This window comes from Neolamprologus brichardi, chromosome 17, assembly GCF_056152115.1.
Source record: "Neolamprologus brichardi isolate AB-2024 chromosome 17, ASM5615211v1, whole genome shotgun sequence".
Taxonomy (NCBI): Eukaryota; Metazoa; Chordata; class Actinopteri; order Cichliformes; family Cichlidae; genus Neolamprologus; species Neolamprologus brichardi.
This window is the reverse complement of record NC_142120.1, coordinates 24251118-24269220: the sequence shown is the minus strand read 5'-3', so window position 1 is coordinate 24269220 and position 18103 is coordinate 24251118. Positions and strand designations below refer to the sequence as shown.

The 18103-nt window shown below is 38.8% G+C and overlaps 1 protein-coding gene across 1 annotated transcript; it reads right to left on the bottom strand.

Annotated features, from left to right (window-relative positions):
* Window positions 1-6107: 6107 nt before the first annotated feature.
* On the bottom strand, window positions 6108-11234 carry s1pr1 (sphingosine-1-phosphate receptor 1). The gene is made up of 2 exons (XM_006803598.3): window positions 10941-11234; window positions 6108-9429 (listed from the first exon to the last, which is right to left on the bottom strand). Exon 2 carries the CDS (start codon window positions 9317-9319, stop codon window positions 8189-8191), a length of 1131 nt encoding a protein of 376 aa, XP_006803661.1. The 5' UTR covers window positions 9320-9429; window positions 10941-11234; the 3' UTR covers window positions 6108-8188.
* Window positions 11235-18103: the final 6869 nt, after the last annotated feature.

Genomic DNA, 18103 nt, shown 5'->3' with positions numbered 1-18103 from the left:
CCCCTCTACTAACCCCTGCCCTGGCAGTGACACTCCATCGGATGGGGGAAGAGGTCGACCCCTAGCCATCCCAATCCAGTTGAAGAATGGGTCCTGAGGTTGCTGCCATTATTATCAGAGGAGGACCTCAGCCTCCCTGCAGCAGCAACCATGCCATTCAGTTCATTTCAATTAAATTTTATGTATATAGGGCCAAATCACAACAACAGTTGCATCAAAGTGCTTTATATTGTAAGGTAAAGACCCTGCAATAATACAAAGAGAACAGAGAAAACCCTAACAATCATATGACTGCCTATGAGCAAGAGCTTTGGCGACAGTGTGAAGGAAAAAACACCTTTTTAACAGGAAGAAACCTCGAGCCATGACAAGTTGAAGTGAGGGGAGAAAGACTTAATAATAATTACAAATAATTAAATGCACTCACATAGTGAGTGTAAAAGGCGATGGCCCTGATGTAGGGTGAACAATGTTGGACAGGCTGGGCCTCTCCATGGAGGACCATCACTGCCTCTTCAGGGAGGGGCAGATGGGACCAGAAGACTGACCCTTCTTCTATGGCTTGCACCCTGGCCCTGAGGAAGAGAAGGCCGACTCCTGAACATCCGCATTGCGGGCTGCAGCCGCCAGCATCAATCAACACCTAAACATGAGATTCAATATGTTCTGGACCTGAGAGCAAAGCTGCACACATTGAGCAGATTATATCAGGAGGAAATTTGCCCAAGGCCTAGGAATGTTAGCAGCACCTGTACAATAGAGGCACTAGGCTCAGGCAATTTTCACTGAGAGACATAGTACCTGTATTACTTCCTTCTTCTAGCTCAAAGTTATTCGCCAAGTGGCAAGGACACTTCGTGCGATGATATTTTTGGACAGGGGAGGAGTCACAGAGATATTTCACCTCAACCTGACAAAAGCATGGAGAGAGGCTGAAGGCCAGAGGTGCAAAATTTCCACAATTCTCACCTCCCTCCATTGTGATAACCATCTCACACAGGTCCAGAGAGCAGATGTTGCTGAAATGCTAAAAATATAGTAATATTAATATAAGAGTCAGACAGTGCGTGGTGTAGCCCAATAGATTTTGTGGTAAAGAAAGATGTGTCTATACGGTTTTGTGTTGACTACTGCAAGGTGAATGAAGTCTCAGAGTTTGACACTTTTTACATGCCCCAGGTTGACGAGCTCCTGGACTGGATAGGCTGGTTTTTTCACAGTACTGGATTTAACTCATTAAAACCTGATGGGAGCGTTGGCTTTGTACGTCAAATTATCTTGACTCTTGAACCACTGGCACAATTGAAAAAAAATTCCAATTGCTCCTGAAGGCATCAACTCTGTCCTTTTTCAGTGATATTAGGGTCATTACAGTAATCCTAAGAGGGGTGCAACGTCCAAATGTCTGCAAATAAAACAAGACAACATAGCAAACAGCAAAAACAAAATAAAACAAAACAAAACAACTTAAAACAGACAAATGCCTGATAAAATGTCCGTTTTCTCCTTTCATCACACTCACTCTCTCTTCAAGTGACCTTTGCCTTCGTTGGGCTTGTGCGAGACCTGAATTTACCGTAATGACCCTAATATCACAGAAAAAGCGAACACATATAACACAAATATCACAGAAAAGCGTAGAGCTGCTGCTTTCAGGAACCGCTGGAATTTTTTCAACTGAGAAAATGGTTCAGAAGTTACAGGAGTTACAGATGTTGAAAAAAAACGTCGCATAAACCATTTCTGACGCTAGTGATAAGTTGGATAAACCAAAGGCTACTGGCAGAAAAAAAGGGAAAAATGGCCTTCTCCACTCTGTCCCACATAGCAAAATTGGTATGACCCGGATCTGGCCCACACAATGTGCTTACACATGGCCCACATACCGCAAAGAATGACGGCCTTTTGGTGGCCCCGATCAGGTTTGCCAGAGGTGGCCCATACATGGGCCAGTTGGAGACACACTGGTGGTCCTGTACTGGCCCAGAACAGTTTCAGCTGTGGCTCCAGATGTCAGCCTAATGTGTACCTTAATCAAGCCATGTAATAACAACATGTACCATATTTAGCACAGATTAAAAATGTCTCAACAAAGGTAAAGCAGCAAATTTATTTTGAATTGAATAATTTTGATAATTTATAATTAACAATATATCAATTAATAATGCTTCTGGAACTGTTCAGACAGTGAATGGACTGATTCTTATATAACGCCGTTTCTACTCTCAAAGCGCTCGATACAACATCCACAGTCGCCCAATCAGAGCCAGCCAAACCACTAACAAACACAAACATGAGTAAACTCTCACAAATAAGTGTACAGTCACTAACCTGTCAAACCTGCATTTGAAACATTGGCTACCATAGCAGTGTAGTATTGCAACATGGTATTTGGGTCTTCTAACTAAAATAGGAACGTAAACAGTGCCATCATTGCCAGACCTGGCCCACATCTGGTTGACATACACTCAGCCATGACACCAGTCACTCAGAAGTGCCAGCTTGATGCCAGATCTGGGCCAGACCTGTTTTCTATGAGCCTGGGCCACATAAACCAAATCATAATCAGGTCAGATGTGCTATGCCATCACATAAATAGAGCCATCTACACCAGGGCTGGCCCATATCTGGATGACATAGCAGTTACCATGCCAGAAGTCAGCCAGCAGTGTCGGCTTGACACCTTATCTGGGCCAGACCCGTCTGCTATGTGGGGTATGGTTTGTAGCAGTCTGTGACACTTCAGTTCGGCGTGTCTAAAGCCAGCCACTTTCCAGGGCCTCTTGGACTGGGTGCTGGGTCTGCATGCTCCATATGCTGATGGCTATCTGAATGGCATGATCATCCATAGGTAACGACTTCTGTGGCAGGTGTAGTTTGTGCCTCAGCTGCAGGTGATTGGTGGAGCAGTGATTCAGGGTGTGGTGTCAGGGGAGGCTGACCTACAAAGCTGACCTCCATCATCTGATCATGCCTTCCCTTTCGAGTAGGACCCTAGAGCCTAGTGGGAGAGCAGTGCAGTGTGCAGCTGGACTGTGTTGTAAAATGCCTGGCAAAAAAATGCCTGTGTGTTGGGTCCTTCTTATCAGACTTTCAAATCCAAACATACAAACAAATGAAACCATAGATGTCCATAAATTTAACTATGCGTAATAATTTGAAATGACACAGGGAAAAAGTATTGAGCACATAAAGATATGGAGGTGCAAAAAGGCATATTGTCTTCATAATCAGGATACGATATGAAAACCAGATTAAGGCTTTGTGATCTTATGCAAGAGAAGAATGTGAGCTACATTGTGTTTAGAGAGGAGAATTTTGTGACAGGGTATCAGGCAGAGTCTCTGCTTATTCGCCTTCATGTAGGGGTGGTTGGCCCCTTGAGTGCTTTCAGCCCCCAACGCACATCCAGTACCCACCATGTAGTTCATGTATTTGGACATGAGAGGTCACAAAAGTAGGTTTTGTCTTTTAGTTCTTCTGCTTCTTCTTCTTCTTTGTTTTTGGAAATAAAGGGAGATTCAACTGAATATAATAAGCAACATGTTTTCCTCTGACGACAGATTAATTCATTCAAAGTCATCTGACCTTGCTAAGATTCAAAATTACTGTCAGCAGTGATGAATGATGTAACAGATAACAGAAATACCCCCCTCCCCTTTTAATCATCTTAAAGCATCCAGACAATTAAACTTTCTGACTTTGATCTGGTGAGTTAAATAGCGCAAGGGTTTGATACTCACCCACTAAACACTGGACATTGGATAGTGCAGATATTGTCTATATTGGGTCAGTCAGTCCTTGATTCTGGACATGACTAACTATCAGCAAAATGACATGCAACTTATGATTCTGTGTTTAGCAATTACAACACAGTTAATACCATTTCTCTCATTCAGAATCGCATATAATGACGGCCCGCAGACACATTTCTTATCTTTTCACATTCCTGCAGCCACACAGACACTAATCTTCCGCGTCTATGAATCAGGTCTACACAAACAAAATCAAGACATTAGAACAGACATTTTCGTCACTTAAACTGCATTTCTCATTCATAATATTAATTCAAACTATACTTTGATTATATCTTTTATTAAGAATAGAAATGATTTACTATTAGCAAAAGCACATTTAAATAAATTCTGTCTAGCACTCCATATCGATTTAAACATAAAAGGCTGGATGTTAAGTCTTTTTACCTTTTCTCAGATGTAATGAGAGGTAACCCACATAGCAGACAGGTCTGTGCCGATCTGGTGTCAAGCCGGCACTGCTGGCTGACTGCTGGCATGGTAAGTGGTATGTCATCCAGATGTGGGTCAGGCCTACCATAGATGGCAGTGTTTATGTGATGGCAGGCCACATCTGGCCCGATTGTGGTTTGGTTTATGTGGCCCAGGCTCACAGAAAACAGGTCTGGCCTGGATCCGGCATCGAGCTGGCACTTCTGACTGACTGGTGTCATGGCAGGGTGTGTGTCAGCCAGATGTGGGCCAGGTGTGGCAATGATGGCATTTATGTTCCTAGTCTCCTATTTTAGTTAGATGACCCAAATACCATGTGAGTGATTTTGTAATGAGGGTTACAACAGAGAATTACTTACATTTGGATGTAGAAAAGATGAATGAAGTCACAATTTAAAATGAAAGGTTTTTCAGATAGTGGTTGTAATTTTTAATCAGTGTTAGTGTTATAAGGCCTACATCTGCTTTAAATAGTTTTAGACTTATTCTTGAAAGAATTAATGATAGCTTATCACTGAAATAGGTCTGGTTTCAAAAAGTGTTTTTCTGCTTAAGAAATATTAACATGTTTTAGTTTCTGGACCATTAACCTTTTTAGGTTCAATAATACTGTCAAATTTCTATAGATGTGCTAACATGATGATGAAATGTGATGGTTTGTGGTTCCATGGTGGAGGTAAAACTTCTTTTTTAGAAACTAGCAAAGCACTTCCTCAATATCATTCCAGCCCATATTATACCCTAATCTTAGATGTTTGTGAAACCTTATTTGGCCCATTCCCAGGTGATTGAGAAAAGAAATACTTTGTAATGTTCTGTGTCATGATTGCTTTTATGAATGAAAAATAACATTAAGTATTGACCTAACAGACTTCGGATCAGTCTGGATTAGATGCAGGGCATCAGCTGACCATCGACTGGGCCTCATTCAGAGGAAAAGGTTTTAGTTATATTTATCTCTCCCTGTGGGCTCAGAGAGACAACCCCCTTCTTAGAAGTCAGGGATCAGCAGCTGGGATAGTCAGTGAATCTCATTAACAATGACACTCTGAAGCAAGAGACAAGCTGAGAACCAGACTATACATCAAGTGTAATTGATTTTTATCCGTCTCTCTACCTCCCCTTCTCTCTTTCTCTCTGTCTTTCTAGACAGAGCGAAAGGGATCGAAAATCTATCAATCCATCTTTTGTGTGTGTGTATATATATATATATATATATAGATAGATAGATAGATAGATAGATAGATAGATAGATAGATAGATAGATAGATAGATAGATAGATAGATAGATAGATAGATAGATAGATAGATAGATAGATAGATAGATAGATAGATAGCACTTCAATTACCACTGGCACCCATGTTACCTGTTATCTTCTCGTCTCGAGCTCTTCTCTGAGGCCTTGGTACTTCTCCAGCTTCTCGTCTTCCTTCTTCCTGATGTTGCTGTCATTCGGTATCACTACGTCTACCACTACGGCTATCTTCCTCTGCTTGTCCGCCACTACCTATCTGAAAGACCTCATAGTACCATATCACCCCAATTAACCCTCAGACTGCTGGCTTACTTGTGGTTCCCAGGATGTTTAAAAGTAGAATGGGAGTTAAGCTGCTGGGGGGCTTCCCTTGTTGCAGTGAGCATTCCTTCTTCTCTCACCTCTTTTCACTCACTGCATTTAATTATTAGTTATTGATAATCTCTGGCTTTCTTCTACATCATAGTTCTGTCCTGTCTTCCTCCCCTAACCCCTAATCTTTGTATTGTCTGTATATGAATTTCTTTTGGAAATTGTAACATCAGTTTGCAGCCTTTCAGATGTTATTTGTTAAGAACAAAAACAGCATGTTTCTATTTCTGTCTTTATTAATTGCTAAAAAACAAAACAAAAACAAAAAAACCCATCAACCGAACATTTGGGAGTTAAAGAATGCACAGGTCAGCTTGGACTGTGTCAATGTTCTTGATAAAACAAAATTTAATTAATTAATTAATTGATCTGCTCCTGATAAAGGATGAGAGAAGTTGAAAGGGACCGTTGATCTTGGTAACAGAGAACAACTGGCATGAACGCCCTTTCCTGTCAATGACTAAACACAATCATTATGATAAAAATGGCACATTTCTCTCTAAGCATTGCAAAAATCGTCTCATCACAGAGACCAGTTTGCATCCTACTCATAGCTTTCAATAAGATTATATGTTCTTTTGAAGATAGTTACCCAAATTAACAAATTTACAGGAAATGTGGAAATTACATTTTTTCCTTTCGGCTTTAAAATAATTAAAATACACTGACATCACTACTAATAACAATGGGAACACAGACGGAAAGCAGAAAATACATTCTGACTCAAACTTTTCTACAACTTTTGCACAGTTAATTCTTGTCACATCAAAAACATTCATGAATTCAGAGTTCAGTTGCTTCTTGGACAAAAAATAGTTTTTTTAATCTTATTTGGGTTTTTTAATAGTTAGTGTTTATTGAAGGGTTTTAGATGAGGCTAGTATTTTGAATATAATTTTTATATCAATATTTTGTCAAATATTTAATGTTCCAAATGTTTTGTTTGTTTTATACTACAATAAACTCAATAGTCTAAATAACAATATTGGTGATGGTTTAAAGTAACATTTTTTATGATGACCAAGACAAAACAAGACAAAAAAAAAGACTTTGTCTTTATTATTTATTATTATTGTTATTATAGATTGAACAAATTTGGACTTCTGACTTCTTTATTTGATTATTTGTTTATTTAGTTATTTATTTTTCAAGCCATTTTTGGTAAGGCTCTATTGTGGTTTTAAGACCATTTCATTTCTATAACAATATTAAAATTAAACAAAATTCTAAAAATAGAAACAAAATTCTGACAGAATCGCATCATTTTGGGAAAAGTAAATTTGACAAGATCAAAAATGATCAAAATGTTTTTTTAAAAAATCCAAAGAGTTGACAAATGAATTATATTTGACCCTTTATCTGAACATTTCCACCTTATTGAGGTTTTTAAAATTTAATTTAAAATACATGGAAGACAAGTTACTTATGATTAACAGGAAAATACAATTACAGTTTAATTGAAAATTGGGGTTAAAAATAGTTTGTTTAAATAACAAACTGATTTTATTTATAATCATGACTTATGTGATTTTTTTAATAGGTAAATAAAGTTTGCCTCAATATTATTTTTCTTTTTGAGCAGAGTAGACTTCATATGTGGAACAATAATAAAGCATTGGTAAAAGATTTATTCATGACGATTAAAGAAAAATGAACTGTTGTTTAAAGCAGCTGAGCTCTGCATTCATAAGTGCGTCCCTGTATGGGAAGGTAAAAGGGGATAGAGGACAGTTTTCTTTAATTCATTTTCATATTTTAAACATCTGATAGTAAGTGCTACATGTTCTAGTTGTTCTTAGAGGGTGAGTATAAAGTCTGATTCCTCTATGTGGATCACTTTCTATGTATGTCGTAAGTGTTATTCAGTAAAATTAACCTTGATGCATCAAAACACATCAATAAGTCACTATTTTTATCATGCTTTGACTGTCTGGTAAAGTGTATTTTGCAGAGAAATGCTGTGTATCAGCATGTTTGGATATCTGTATAAAATCTGAAGAAGCCCTTTATGTTCTGACCAGGTCTTGAATGACGCAGGACCACAATGATCCACATTAAGCAGATGAGATGAAACACAATCCATCCCAGCATACAGGAGTTACAGCCACTGACTCTCCAGTAGGTGCTGTGACATGACGGTTTGGAACTACAAACAGTGTCTGGACCTCTTTTACTTTCCAATCAGTTTGAAAGTCTGTGAGTCCTGGTCAGCTGGAGGTTTGACTTGGCTACATGGCAGAGTTCACATGTATTTTGTGTACAAACACGTACTCCTCATCTGACCCTGTACATCTGCTTGTTTGTCCTGCGTGTTTAAGATGATGAGGTGACATTCCCCGAGGACACTACGGTTGTCTCCCTCGGTGAGTACTCCACTTCCTCCTTGTTGGGATGAGAGGAGTTATCAGACTTGCTGCGGCTAAACTCCGCCCCCATTATTGGTCCTGTGAGCTTGGTGCGTGGTCGGATGAAGGCAGTACAGCACAACAGTGTCTTTAGGAATGCACGCCGCATCTCGTTGCTGGTCAGCGTGTAGATGAGTGGGTTCATGGCAGAGTTCAGGACTGCAAGTGCCAGGAACCACTCTGCCTTGTAGAGGATTGGGCAGCTTAGCGTCTCACAGGCCACATCTAGCAGCAAGAGGATAAAGAGTGGTGCCCAGCAGGCAATGAAGCAGCTGAGAACGATGATGACTGTCTTCAGGAGTGCCATTGACTTCTCTGAACTCTTACTGTTTGCACTGGCATTGCTGCGACCATTGGACACTTTGCGGAAGACCAGTTTGCGGCTACGAGTGCGCACCAATGCATAGATCCTGGCATAGAGCACCACGATGGCCATAAGAATGATACTGAAGACAGTGGTGCAGAACAGGATGTAGGCTTTGTGGTAGAGTGGTAGCACGGTGGAGCACTGTGTCATACTCTGGATGCAGTTCCAGCCCATCACCGGCAGACCGCCTAGAACGGCTGCGATCATCCACACTGTGCTGATGAGTAGAAAGACGCGGAAGGTGTTCCCATTGTTGTGCAACTTCATCTTCAGCATGGTGAGGTGGCGCTCAATGGCAATGGCAAGTAGGCTGAAGACAGAGGCCGCCAGCGCCACAAACATGCTGCCTTCCCTGAAGAACCACTGGGTGGGTGTCAACTTGTAGGTATTGGCACCCGACAGTAGGATGTTGGCAGTGTAGACGACACCAGCCAGAAGATCAGACAGTGCGAGGTTCCCAATGAAGTAATACATGGGCTTGTGGAACTTCTTGGTCCTCCAGATTGTAGTCAGGACCAGGATGTTCTCTAGGATGATGAAGCAGCACACAATGATGAAGATCACAGAATCAGCCTTCAGACCTGAGTCCTGCTCCGTCTTCCGGAACTTGCCGGTGTAATTGTAGTGTTTGGCAATCAGATCAGAGTAGCTGGGCTCAGCCATGGCCTCCATCTGCAGCACTAGTCCAGCAGGGGGCACCGTGTCCTCAGACTTCAGTCCTTCATGTTTGGTAGTAACTGTGAAGAACAGCAGAGAGAGTCCAGCTGAATGGTGACATGGCCCTACAGAGAGAAACAAAAAAACATTAATAACTGGTCTCACATCAGCATATTAGACAAAAAATAGTCTTAAATCAGAGTCTACACTACAGAAATATTCTTCTACAGAACCCTTCTCGTGCACTTTGATTATAAACTGTTCACTGAGAGCCAGAACAAACCAAAAATGTCACTTCAATTTGTGATGAAACAATGATCCAGCAAAAAAGAGACTAATCTTTAGTAAGCAACTTAAATTCAAGTCATTTGAACTGTAAGTCCATACGAATACTCAACTAAAAGTATCCTTTAGAATCATAAGCTAATGAAACCTCAGATGACATACAAAGCTTGCTTCATCAACCTAGCTGCTCCTAATCAGCTGGTTTGAGAGCAAAGATCAGAAAAAAACTAAACAGCTTTTAATCTCTATTGTAAGAAAATCTTTCATTTTAGAGTTAAAAAATGCAACAAATGAAAACAAAAATGAAAAGCAAATCTCAAGTCTTTCTTCAGTCTGATGTATTAAGAGAAAGATAGAAGCTTTAGAATGCCTAAAATGCAGTACAACACAACGTTACAGTATATTTTGTTATATTTAACTTTTAATAATTAAATAAAAAAAGAAATGTTGAATTGTGCAGCTTTGTATAAACTTTGCTTTCTTGAGTCTGGGATTTGATTTAATTTAACCAAAAATATATGGAATACCAAATAAAAGAAACCACCAAATGATTAATCTGTCATTGCTGATGTGTCAAAAGAATTTTTTTGTTTACAACTTACTTTACAACTAATACTTTACCTATTTGTCACACACACACACACACACCCCCCCCCAAAAAAAAGCTTACAAACAAACAAACAAACAAACAAACAAACAAACAAACAGCAACATATCACAACATATGACAATATATATATATTATAGGTCACATGTTGTTTAATTATTGGAATTGTAACTGTAACCTAACTAGCATTCTGGTGATTTGAACGCTCTAAATGCACTGAGGCATGGTGATATCTTTTTCCTATTTTTTGTTCAGAATCATAAACTAACTGAGGATTTTTACATTCGTCCGGATTTGTGTTTAGACGGATAATTTATTTGCAAACGGTGACTTTGTTTGCAAACTGAACGCATAGCTTTTATAAAGGAAATGGAAAAAACGTTGGTGTCTTGTAGCTCAAAAGCGAACAAACATCCTTTAAAAAAAACTTTAAAGCCCAGAAATTGATTTTGGTTCAGAAACTCGACTCTCAGATGTGTTTTATCAGTCTTAAAGAGATGCTCGTCTTAAGAGAAGTCCTCGCATTTCTAACGGTCGCGCCTTACAAGACTACTTATAGAAAAGGTTTCAAATTATTAATGAAATATTTTCTCGGTGATTCCCTGTTCGGTGAAATCGGTTGGTTAGTCCTTGTTCATATTATAAAGTACTTAAGTTACTGCACGACTGCCTTTTGAGGATTTTTATAAAAACTGTCTGGGATTTTTTAAATCTCTAAAATTCCATTTATTTGATCAAACTGACCTGAGTTCAGATGAACGCGGAGTTCTCCTCTTCACACCAAATGAACGCAAAACGACTTCACGACGATCCGCTTCGGTTTAATTTCAGCCAAAACAGCTAAACAAAGTTTCTATTGCTTGAAGACAAGGTTGATAACACAGACACTTTTCCCCCTTTTTCTTTTTACATCTTCAGTCAGAGTCCCAAGGAAAACAGCCCGCATCGGAGTGAAAGACACCAGAGACGCACAAACACAATGAAACACACGCACACTCTATCCGAAACACACACTGAAGATGAGGATGGTATGATGACGATGCTTCCCTCCTTCGGATCCTCGCGTCTTTTTTGTCGTTTTTCTGCCTTCTTATTATCGTTAATCAAACAAATAAATGAATAAAACTCTTATAAAGATTATTATTAACAGAGACCTGAGAGTAAATAACATTAGAGAGAACACAAAACAAACATAAAATTGACCTCAGATGTAATTCAAGTAAACAAAGTTTAGATTAAATAAAAGAGTAAAAAGTAATTAGATGCAGAAACAACATTCTAAAAAATATCATAGCATTTTAGTTATCATATACAGCATGTCATTTAGTTTGTTTGTGGGACTCAAGCATATGCACTCCCTATACCATATCCCCCCTCAATCCAGACTTGGTTTGCCCCATAATGAGTCTGTAGCCTCTGTGACCTACATCATATCTTTCATGTCATGGTGTGTGTGTGTGTGTGTGTGTGTGTGTGTGTGTGTGTGTGTGTGTGTGTGTGTGGGTGTGTGTGTGTGTGTGTGTGAGGGGGGCTGTCATGGATTCATCATGGATTCATACACTTTCAGCTAACGGTCAAATTATATTAATTATGTTTCCTGCATCTAACAATGAAGACACTTTTTTAGCACTTAGCGATAGCATAGCACTTTTTAGGAGTTTTCTTATACATAACAGTAACGGGGTGTGGGTGTAAGATCTCTTATTGACGCCTTATTTCGATATTGTGCTTGTATTGTGTCATAGCTTTAAAAAATTTATATAGCAGATACTGTATATGACACACTAAGTAGATTTTATATCTGACTAACCAACTGTATTAAACATTTTGTTGTTAGATATTTCCTGAGACATTATGCATATCTTTTCTTCTGTCTGTTGCTGGGTTTGTGGAAAGATCTCTCTTCATCGTCCTAATTTGTTTTCCTTTTATTTCAACAATACTTAGAGTAGTTGTCAAGCAGTTATATGATCACTTGCAAAAGAATGGCTTATTTGAAGAGGTTTTGTCAGGATTTAAAGTGAATCATAGCACATAATACAGAATTACAATAGTCCATCCTAGAAATAATAAATGCATGAACAGGATGTTTCTAGTTTTAGAGATTTGTTTAATATGATCACCGAACATATCTTGGAGAGATGGGTAATGCCATCTAAAGTAAGCATCTGGTTAGACACTATATTTTTACATTTTTTTGTTCCAAGTACAATAATCTCCGTTTGGGTTAGGAGTAAGGGTAAGACAGCTGGGTCAAGTGACGGCTTCTTACATCTTTCTCCATTCAGCCATTCGATCCTTATACAATCGTTGTAAGAGCTTGGTCCGGACTCATTCCTGGTCAGTGTTGGACTCTGCCAGACTTGCCCTTTGTCATTGATCCTGTTCAGTATTTTTATGGACATAATTTCTAGGTGTAGCCAGCTGGCAGAAGTGTCATTGTACTGGGTTCATAGCTCAGTGTTTCTATGTTTCTTATGTTCTCATGTGGCATTTAGTTTCAGTTTAGTTTCTAGTTCTTAGGCTTTTGTTAATTTTAGTCTGTGTCCGTTTCTGCTTCCCTGTGTAGTCTGTCATGTCTATCATGTGTGCCAAGGTCTGTCTCCATGTTTATTCATCTGTTTCCTAGTTGTGTCTCTCTTGTGTCTTACTGTGTGTTTCATGTTTCCTGTTTTATTTTGAAAATCTCCTGGCCTGTGTGCATTATGTTCAGTTTTGTTCCCCTTTCTTGTTAGTCTGATTGATTCCAGCTGTGTTTCCCTCCTGTTTCCCATCCCTTCGTTTTCCTGGGTGCATTTAGTCCTCTGTCTTCCTCTGCTTGATGTCGTGTCATCCCATGTTGCTGTGTGTTTCCTTGTGCCCCTCGGTTTCTTTGTTATTTCTAGTCTGTTCTAAGTTTATAGTTTCAGGTTGTGTTTTCCTGTATCTAGTGTTTCAGTTTTTGCACAGCCAATGAAACACCTTGGTGTTTCCCTGGATAAGCTGGAGATGGCCGACAGAGAGAGAGGTCTGGGCTTCTCTGCTTAGGCTGCTGCCCCCTGGCCCTGGATAAGCAGGGTGGATGGATGGATGGATGGATGGGTGGTCTGTCTTTTTCCAGTCCCCAATGAGTCACACCAAATGACTTCCCCTTCCTGATCCTGGTTCTATTGGAGGTTTTTTTCTTTTTAAAGGGGATTTTTTCCTTCTCACCATGACTAAGTACTTGGTCATAGGGGGATTATCTGATTGTTCATGTTCTTGGGACTATAGATATTTTTAAGAAACCTTGATGATTCAGAACACAAAGTTACATCACAAGAGGACACGATGACATCAAAAACCTTACCCTTCTTAAGAATAGTGAAGATTTTATCTTTTTTACCAAGAAAGACACTGACAATAGCTCTGAAAGGCGCCATCATTGGGATAATTTCTGTGAGATGCCTGCATGATGACCTTACTTCCTGTCCAGGCACTGCCATTGTTTGAGATCCGCAGGTCAACTGGTTATACAGAAACTGTTGATAAGTGCAATTAGAGTGAGGTCAAAATCCCCTCTGAGATAAGTTTTGATTTTTTTTTTGCTAATGTCTTAATGAAAAACTGGGAATGCTAAGAGTGTATCAGAGACACACTGAAGGATACACTATATACTGAGATTCAAATGACTATAAATACAAAGTAAGATATACTTACAGATGACATACAGATATCATATTAAGTAAAAAAAAAATAGACATGTCATAATAGGATAATACTGCTGAAGCTCTAGAGGAGCTGTATTGGCACCAAGTATATGCCAATACAGCTTACTAAATTGTGGGCATTATAAGAATATTGAGATAATGACAAATTAGACACAGACTGTGCTCTTGTTTGTGCTGTTATTGGAATGTCAGTCAGCTGTGGGGAAACATAAAGTACTTATGAAGAGCAGACATGAAAAATGAGTGTAAAAACAATGACCACTGCAGAGATTATCTGTGCTTTTCATGTCATATTTTTTTATTTTTGACATTATTCCCGGTGACCTGCACTGTTGCTTCCCTTGACCAATGCACAGTGTCTTACACATTAAGCAATTTGCAGTTAGGATTTTGGAGTACTGCATGGGAGCAGCATGGCTGAAAACCCTCTCCATAGATAAACTCACAAAATCTTGATAGCATCATTTTGTACTAGAATGAAGGAGCACAGCATGTTGAAACAGAATTTAGACTTTTTCATATGATAAAGAATTTCTATCTTGAGGCAGTGTGTAGTGTACTTCTCACTGAACTGAAAATGATGTGAATGAAATGGTGTTGCCTTCACAGGTACCAGATCTCGACCCAACTTAGCACTTTTGTAAGATGCTTGATTGATGTCCTAGAAAACTGAGTACATGTAAAGGATGAGCTTCTGAGAATTTACAGTAAACCCAGCTCTCTGGCTTTAAAATTAGATTGGACTCCTTTCTAATGACTGTTTATTACAAATTAAATTCCAGTATGGCTTCAGCGCTGTAAAAAAATGTACAGAAAAACCAGAATGCAATAATTCAGAAATAATTTAAAGCCTTCATTTCATTTAATACAAAATAGTCCAAAAACATCAAATTGAATGTTGAACCTAAGAAATCATACTACATATCTCATGAAAAGAGGAATGTTACTGGATATATGTTTTTGGACCATACTGGGGCTGTATTGGTGTATTTGGTAAATGCTGCTGCTGGGCATATGACCGAGTTCGATTTTATTTTGCTGAAGACGAAGCTGACATTAACAGAAAGTGTTCAAGGGTGAGAAAAGGGGAGGACAAAATAGGAGGTAATGGGGGTTGAGGGTAACAAAGGCCTCTTTCCTCAAAGCTGCTAACTGTATTCAGGCTCTGCATAGCTGAGCATCACCATGGCGACAGCTAGAGGGGAACTGAGAAGGAGCACTCTGAAACTGTGGAAGAGAAATCACCAACAAGCCCACAGACAAAAAAAATAAAATAAAATACAGTCCAAACGAAATGAATTAATTTCAAATGCAGTGGATCAAAGGGGCTGAACATGAGATTTGAGATCATGATCCTTTTGTTGGATATGGACATTTTCTTTTAAACGGATTTCAAATTTTTGATGAGTAATGAAAAACTGAGTGCTCTTACCAGTGTGCTGGCGCTGTTAGGGCTCTAACATTCTGCTCCAGTGAAATTTTAACTGGTCTTCATCTATAGCCTGTAATTATGGTTTTGACAGACTGACCTTCTGGTGTGCATGTGTGCATGCGTGTCTGTCTGTCTGTCTGTCTGTCTGTCTGCCTGCCTGCCTGCCTGCCTGTTTAACAGAGAGCATTAGCCAGCTTCTTTGTCTCTGATGGAGAGACCACACTACCTTTTGTAAGGACAATTAGAGCTAGATTGAAGAATTGAGTTAACATTAGGTTAGCCAATTTGGTATCTGTGAGTGGGCTTAGTTCTGAAACATTAACAGAAAAATACTCCTCCTGATTTTGGTTGTGGTTTTGGGCCCCTTTAGGTCCCTTTTACACCTTGTTCTACTGGTTCTCATGTTTGCGTTTTTCTCTATTTTCTCTATTGTGTAAGCCCTGCACCTTGTCCTTTTTTGCATTAAGTCCCGCTGTTTCTTCAGTACTGCTTGTCCATCTTTTCTTTTCTTCGCTATGGTCCAACATGATCTTACTCTGCCTGTTGGTATTTAAGGAATTTTAATAGTCAGTAGTCAGTGTTGCATTTTCTGTAGGTTCTCAGTCCTCCAGGTCATAGTAGTCTAAAAGCCCATTTCCATTTCTGCCTTCTTGGCTGGACTTGGTTTTAGAGTTTTTGGGGTAGTGTGTATGCTGTTTAGCTTGCTGAATTCTGTGGTTTTCTCTCGTTACCTCCCCAAACGGACCAGGAGTGACATGTTCAGCTGCATGTTCACCTTAAATTGCTGGCTGTTTGAGTGGTGTCCAAAAAAGATTTTGGATGGTGCAGCCCTCATTCCTCATTCTCATTAATCTCAGAATTCTGTGAAAATGTGAGCATTCTGAGAAAAAAAACAGTCAGAATTCCGAGAAATAAAGAATTTTGAGAAAAAAAGTCAGAATTCTGAGAAAAGAGTCAGAATTCTGACTTTAATCTCAGAATTCTGAGAAAAAAGGCTTCTTTCAAAATGTAAAAGATCCCACCCACCACTTTAATGTTGGGTGGGATCTTTCTCTAGGCCCAGGATCCTCCAGCAGACACCACGACCAGGCTCCAACGGCCACCAACAACTAAAAAGGTTAACTCTTTTACATGTTAATCGGGCTACATACAAAATGCCACCAAAGTCTCTAAGGAGACTGAGAAACCTCTAAATTAAATGTCAGGAGAGCTTTCTAATATCTCCAAACAACAGAAATTGCTATTGGATATGATGGGACAGATTAAAGAACTGCAAAATGTAAATGAGGAAAAGGACAAAAAAATTGCTCTACTTGAGTCATGAGTGGCAGAGCTAGAGCAGTATATCGACTCTTTGGAGCAACAAATTGTAAATTTCTTCAGTGGCAAGGGAATTACTATTAATAGTAAAGATGTTAAGGCTTGCCATTCTCTGCCTCAAAAAAATAATAATGGAAAACCATCTACAATCATACGCTTTGTGAATAGAAAATCAATGGATGTGGGGCTAAAACCCTTTGAGTATACGGACAGACCCTGGGGCTTGGAAAACGATATAGACCCTAAAAATAATTTTTATACCCATAAACATGATCAAATGAGCAGTTTAATCAAAATCTAATAATGGATAATGTAATATCAATCATACATTTTAATAGTAGAAACCTCAATTGAAATCATTTAAAAATCCTAGGCTATCTAGCACGGAAAGAAATTCACTGTCATTGCAGTTTCAGAGATTGGTTAGATGGGGATCAAAAAAATTTGTAAAGCTTGACGGCTATGACATATTTTACATTAACAGAAAAAAAAGGTGGGGGGTTGACTTGTATACTGGAAATAATTAAAAAAGTAGAATCATCAGTGAACTGTCACTAGCAGAGGATAATATAATGGAGTGCATAACTATAAATAAAAATGTTCACAGAGGAAATGCTGAAGATGTATAATCCTGTTAACAACAAGAAAATGACATTTATTTGTGGTGATTTCAATATAGATTTGTTTAACCTAACTGTGACAAAAAAGAAAACCTGGCTAACAAGGGGGATACTGAACGTATGTAAGAAAAAGAATCTGTTGTATATATTTTTTAAGAACAGAACACAGAATAAGAATAAATTGATAAGAATTATAAGATCAGAAAAAGAAATTACTACAGTAAACTGTTAGATGAAAATAAAAATAATATTTAAAAAACACATGGACAATACTAAATAATATTGTAAATTAAAGAACTAAAGGATTGGAATATGCAAATAATTTCCACATACAAAGTACAATGATTTTGTTGTTGTTGTTTTTGTTTGTTGGTCCTGGCTTGGCTGAAGAAATTGTCAAGGCAGGATACGCCGGTGATAAGGAAGTGGACACAAAATCAGGACATGGAGGAAGACAAAACTGTGGTAAACTAAAAGCGAGCCATTTATTGTAGCTGATGAAAAACAGAACATACAACAAGGCAAAATCAACAGTGGCAAGAACTAAAACTAAACCTTAACTGGGCAAGACTAGACTATAGCAACCATGAATTAACTATGCCAAAACTGTGACAACAATGATACCTGACCTGAACATGATAGTGAGCAGGAGCGTGATAGAAACTATGAGGAAAAACCAAAACTTAAGACATGAACGTGCCCTGAACACAATCATGTGAAAAACACTAGAAACACTGACATGACATAGGGGAAGTACAACGGATGACCTGAGGATGACCAAATGGAAACACGCAGATTGAAGCCACAGTGAAAATGAAACTAAAACAATGAACATGGAACACAAGA

Coding starts and splice junctions, on each gene's coding strand:
- s1pr1 (XM_006803598.3), bottom strand. CDS start 9,319: ATGGAGGCCATGGCTGAGCCCAGCTACTCTGATCTGATTGCCAAACAC.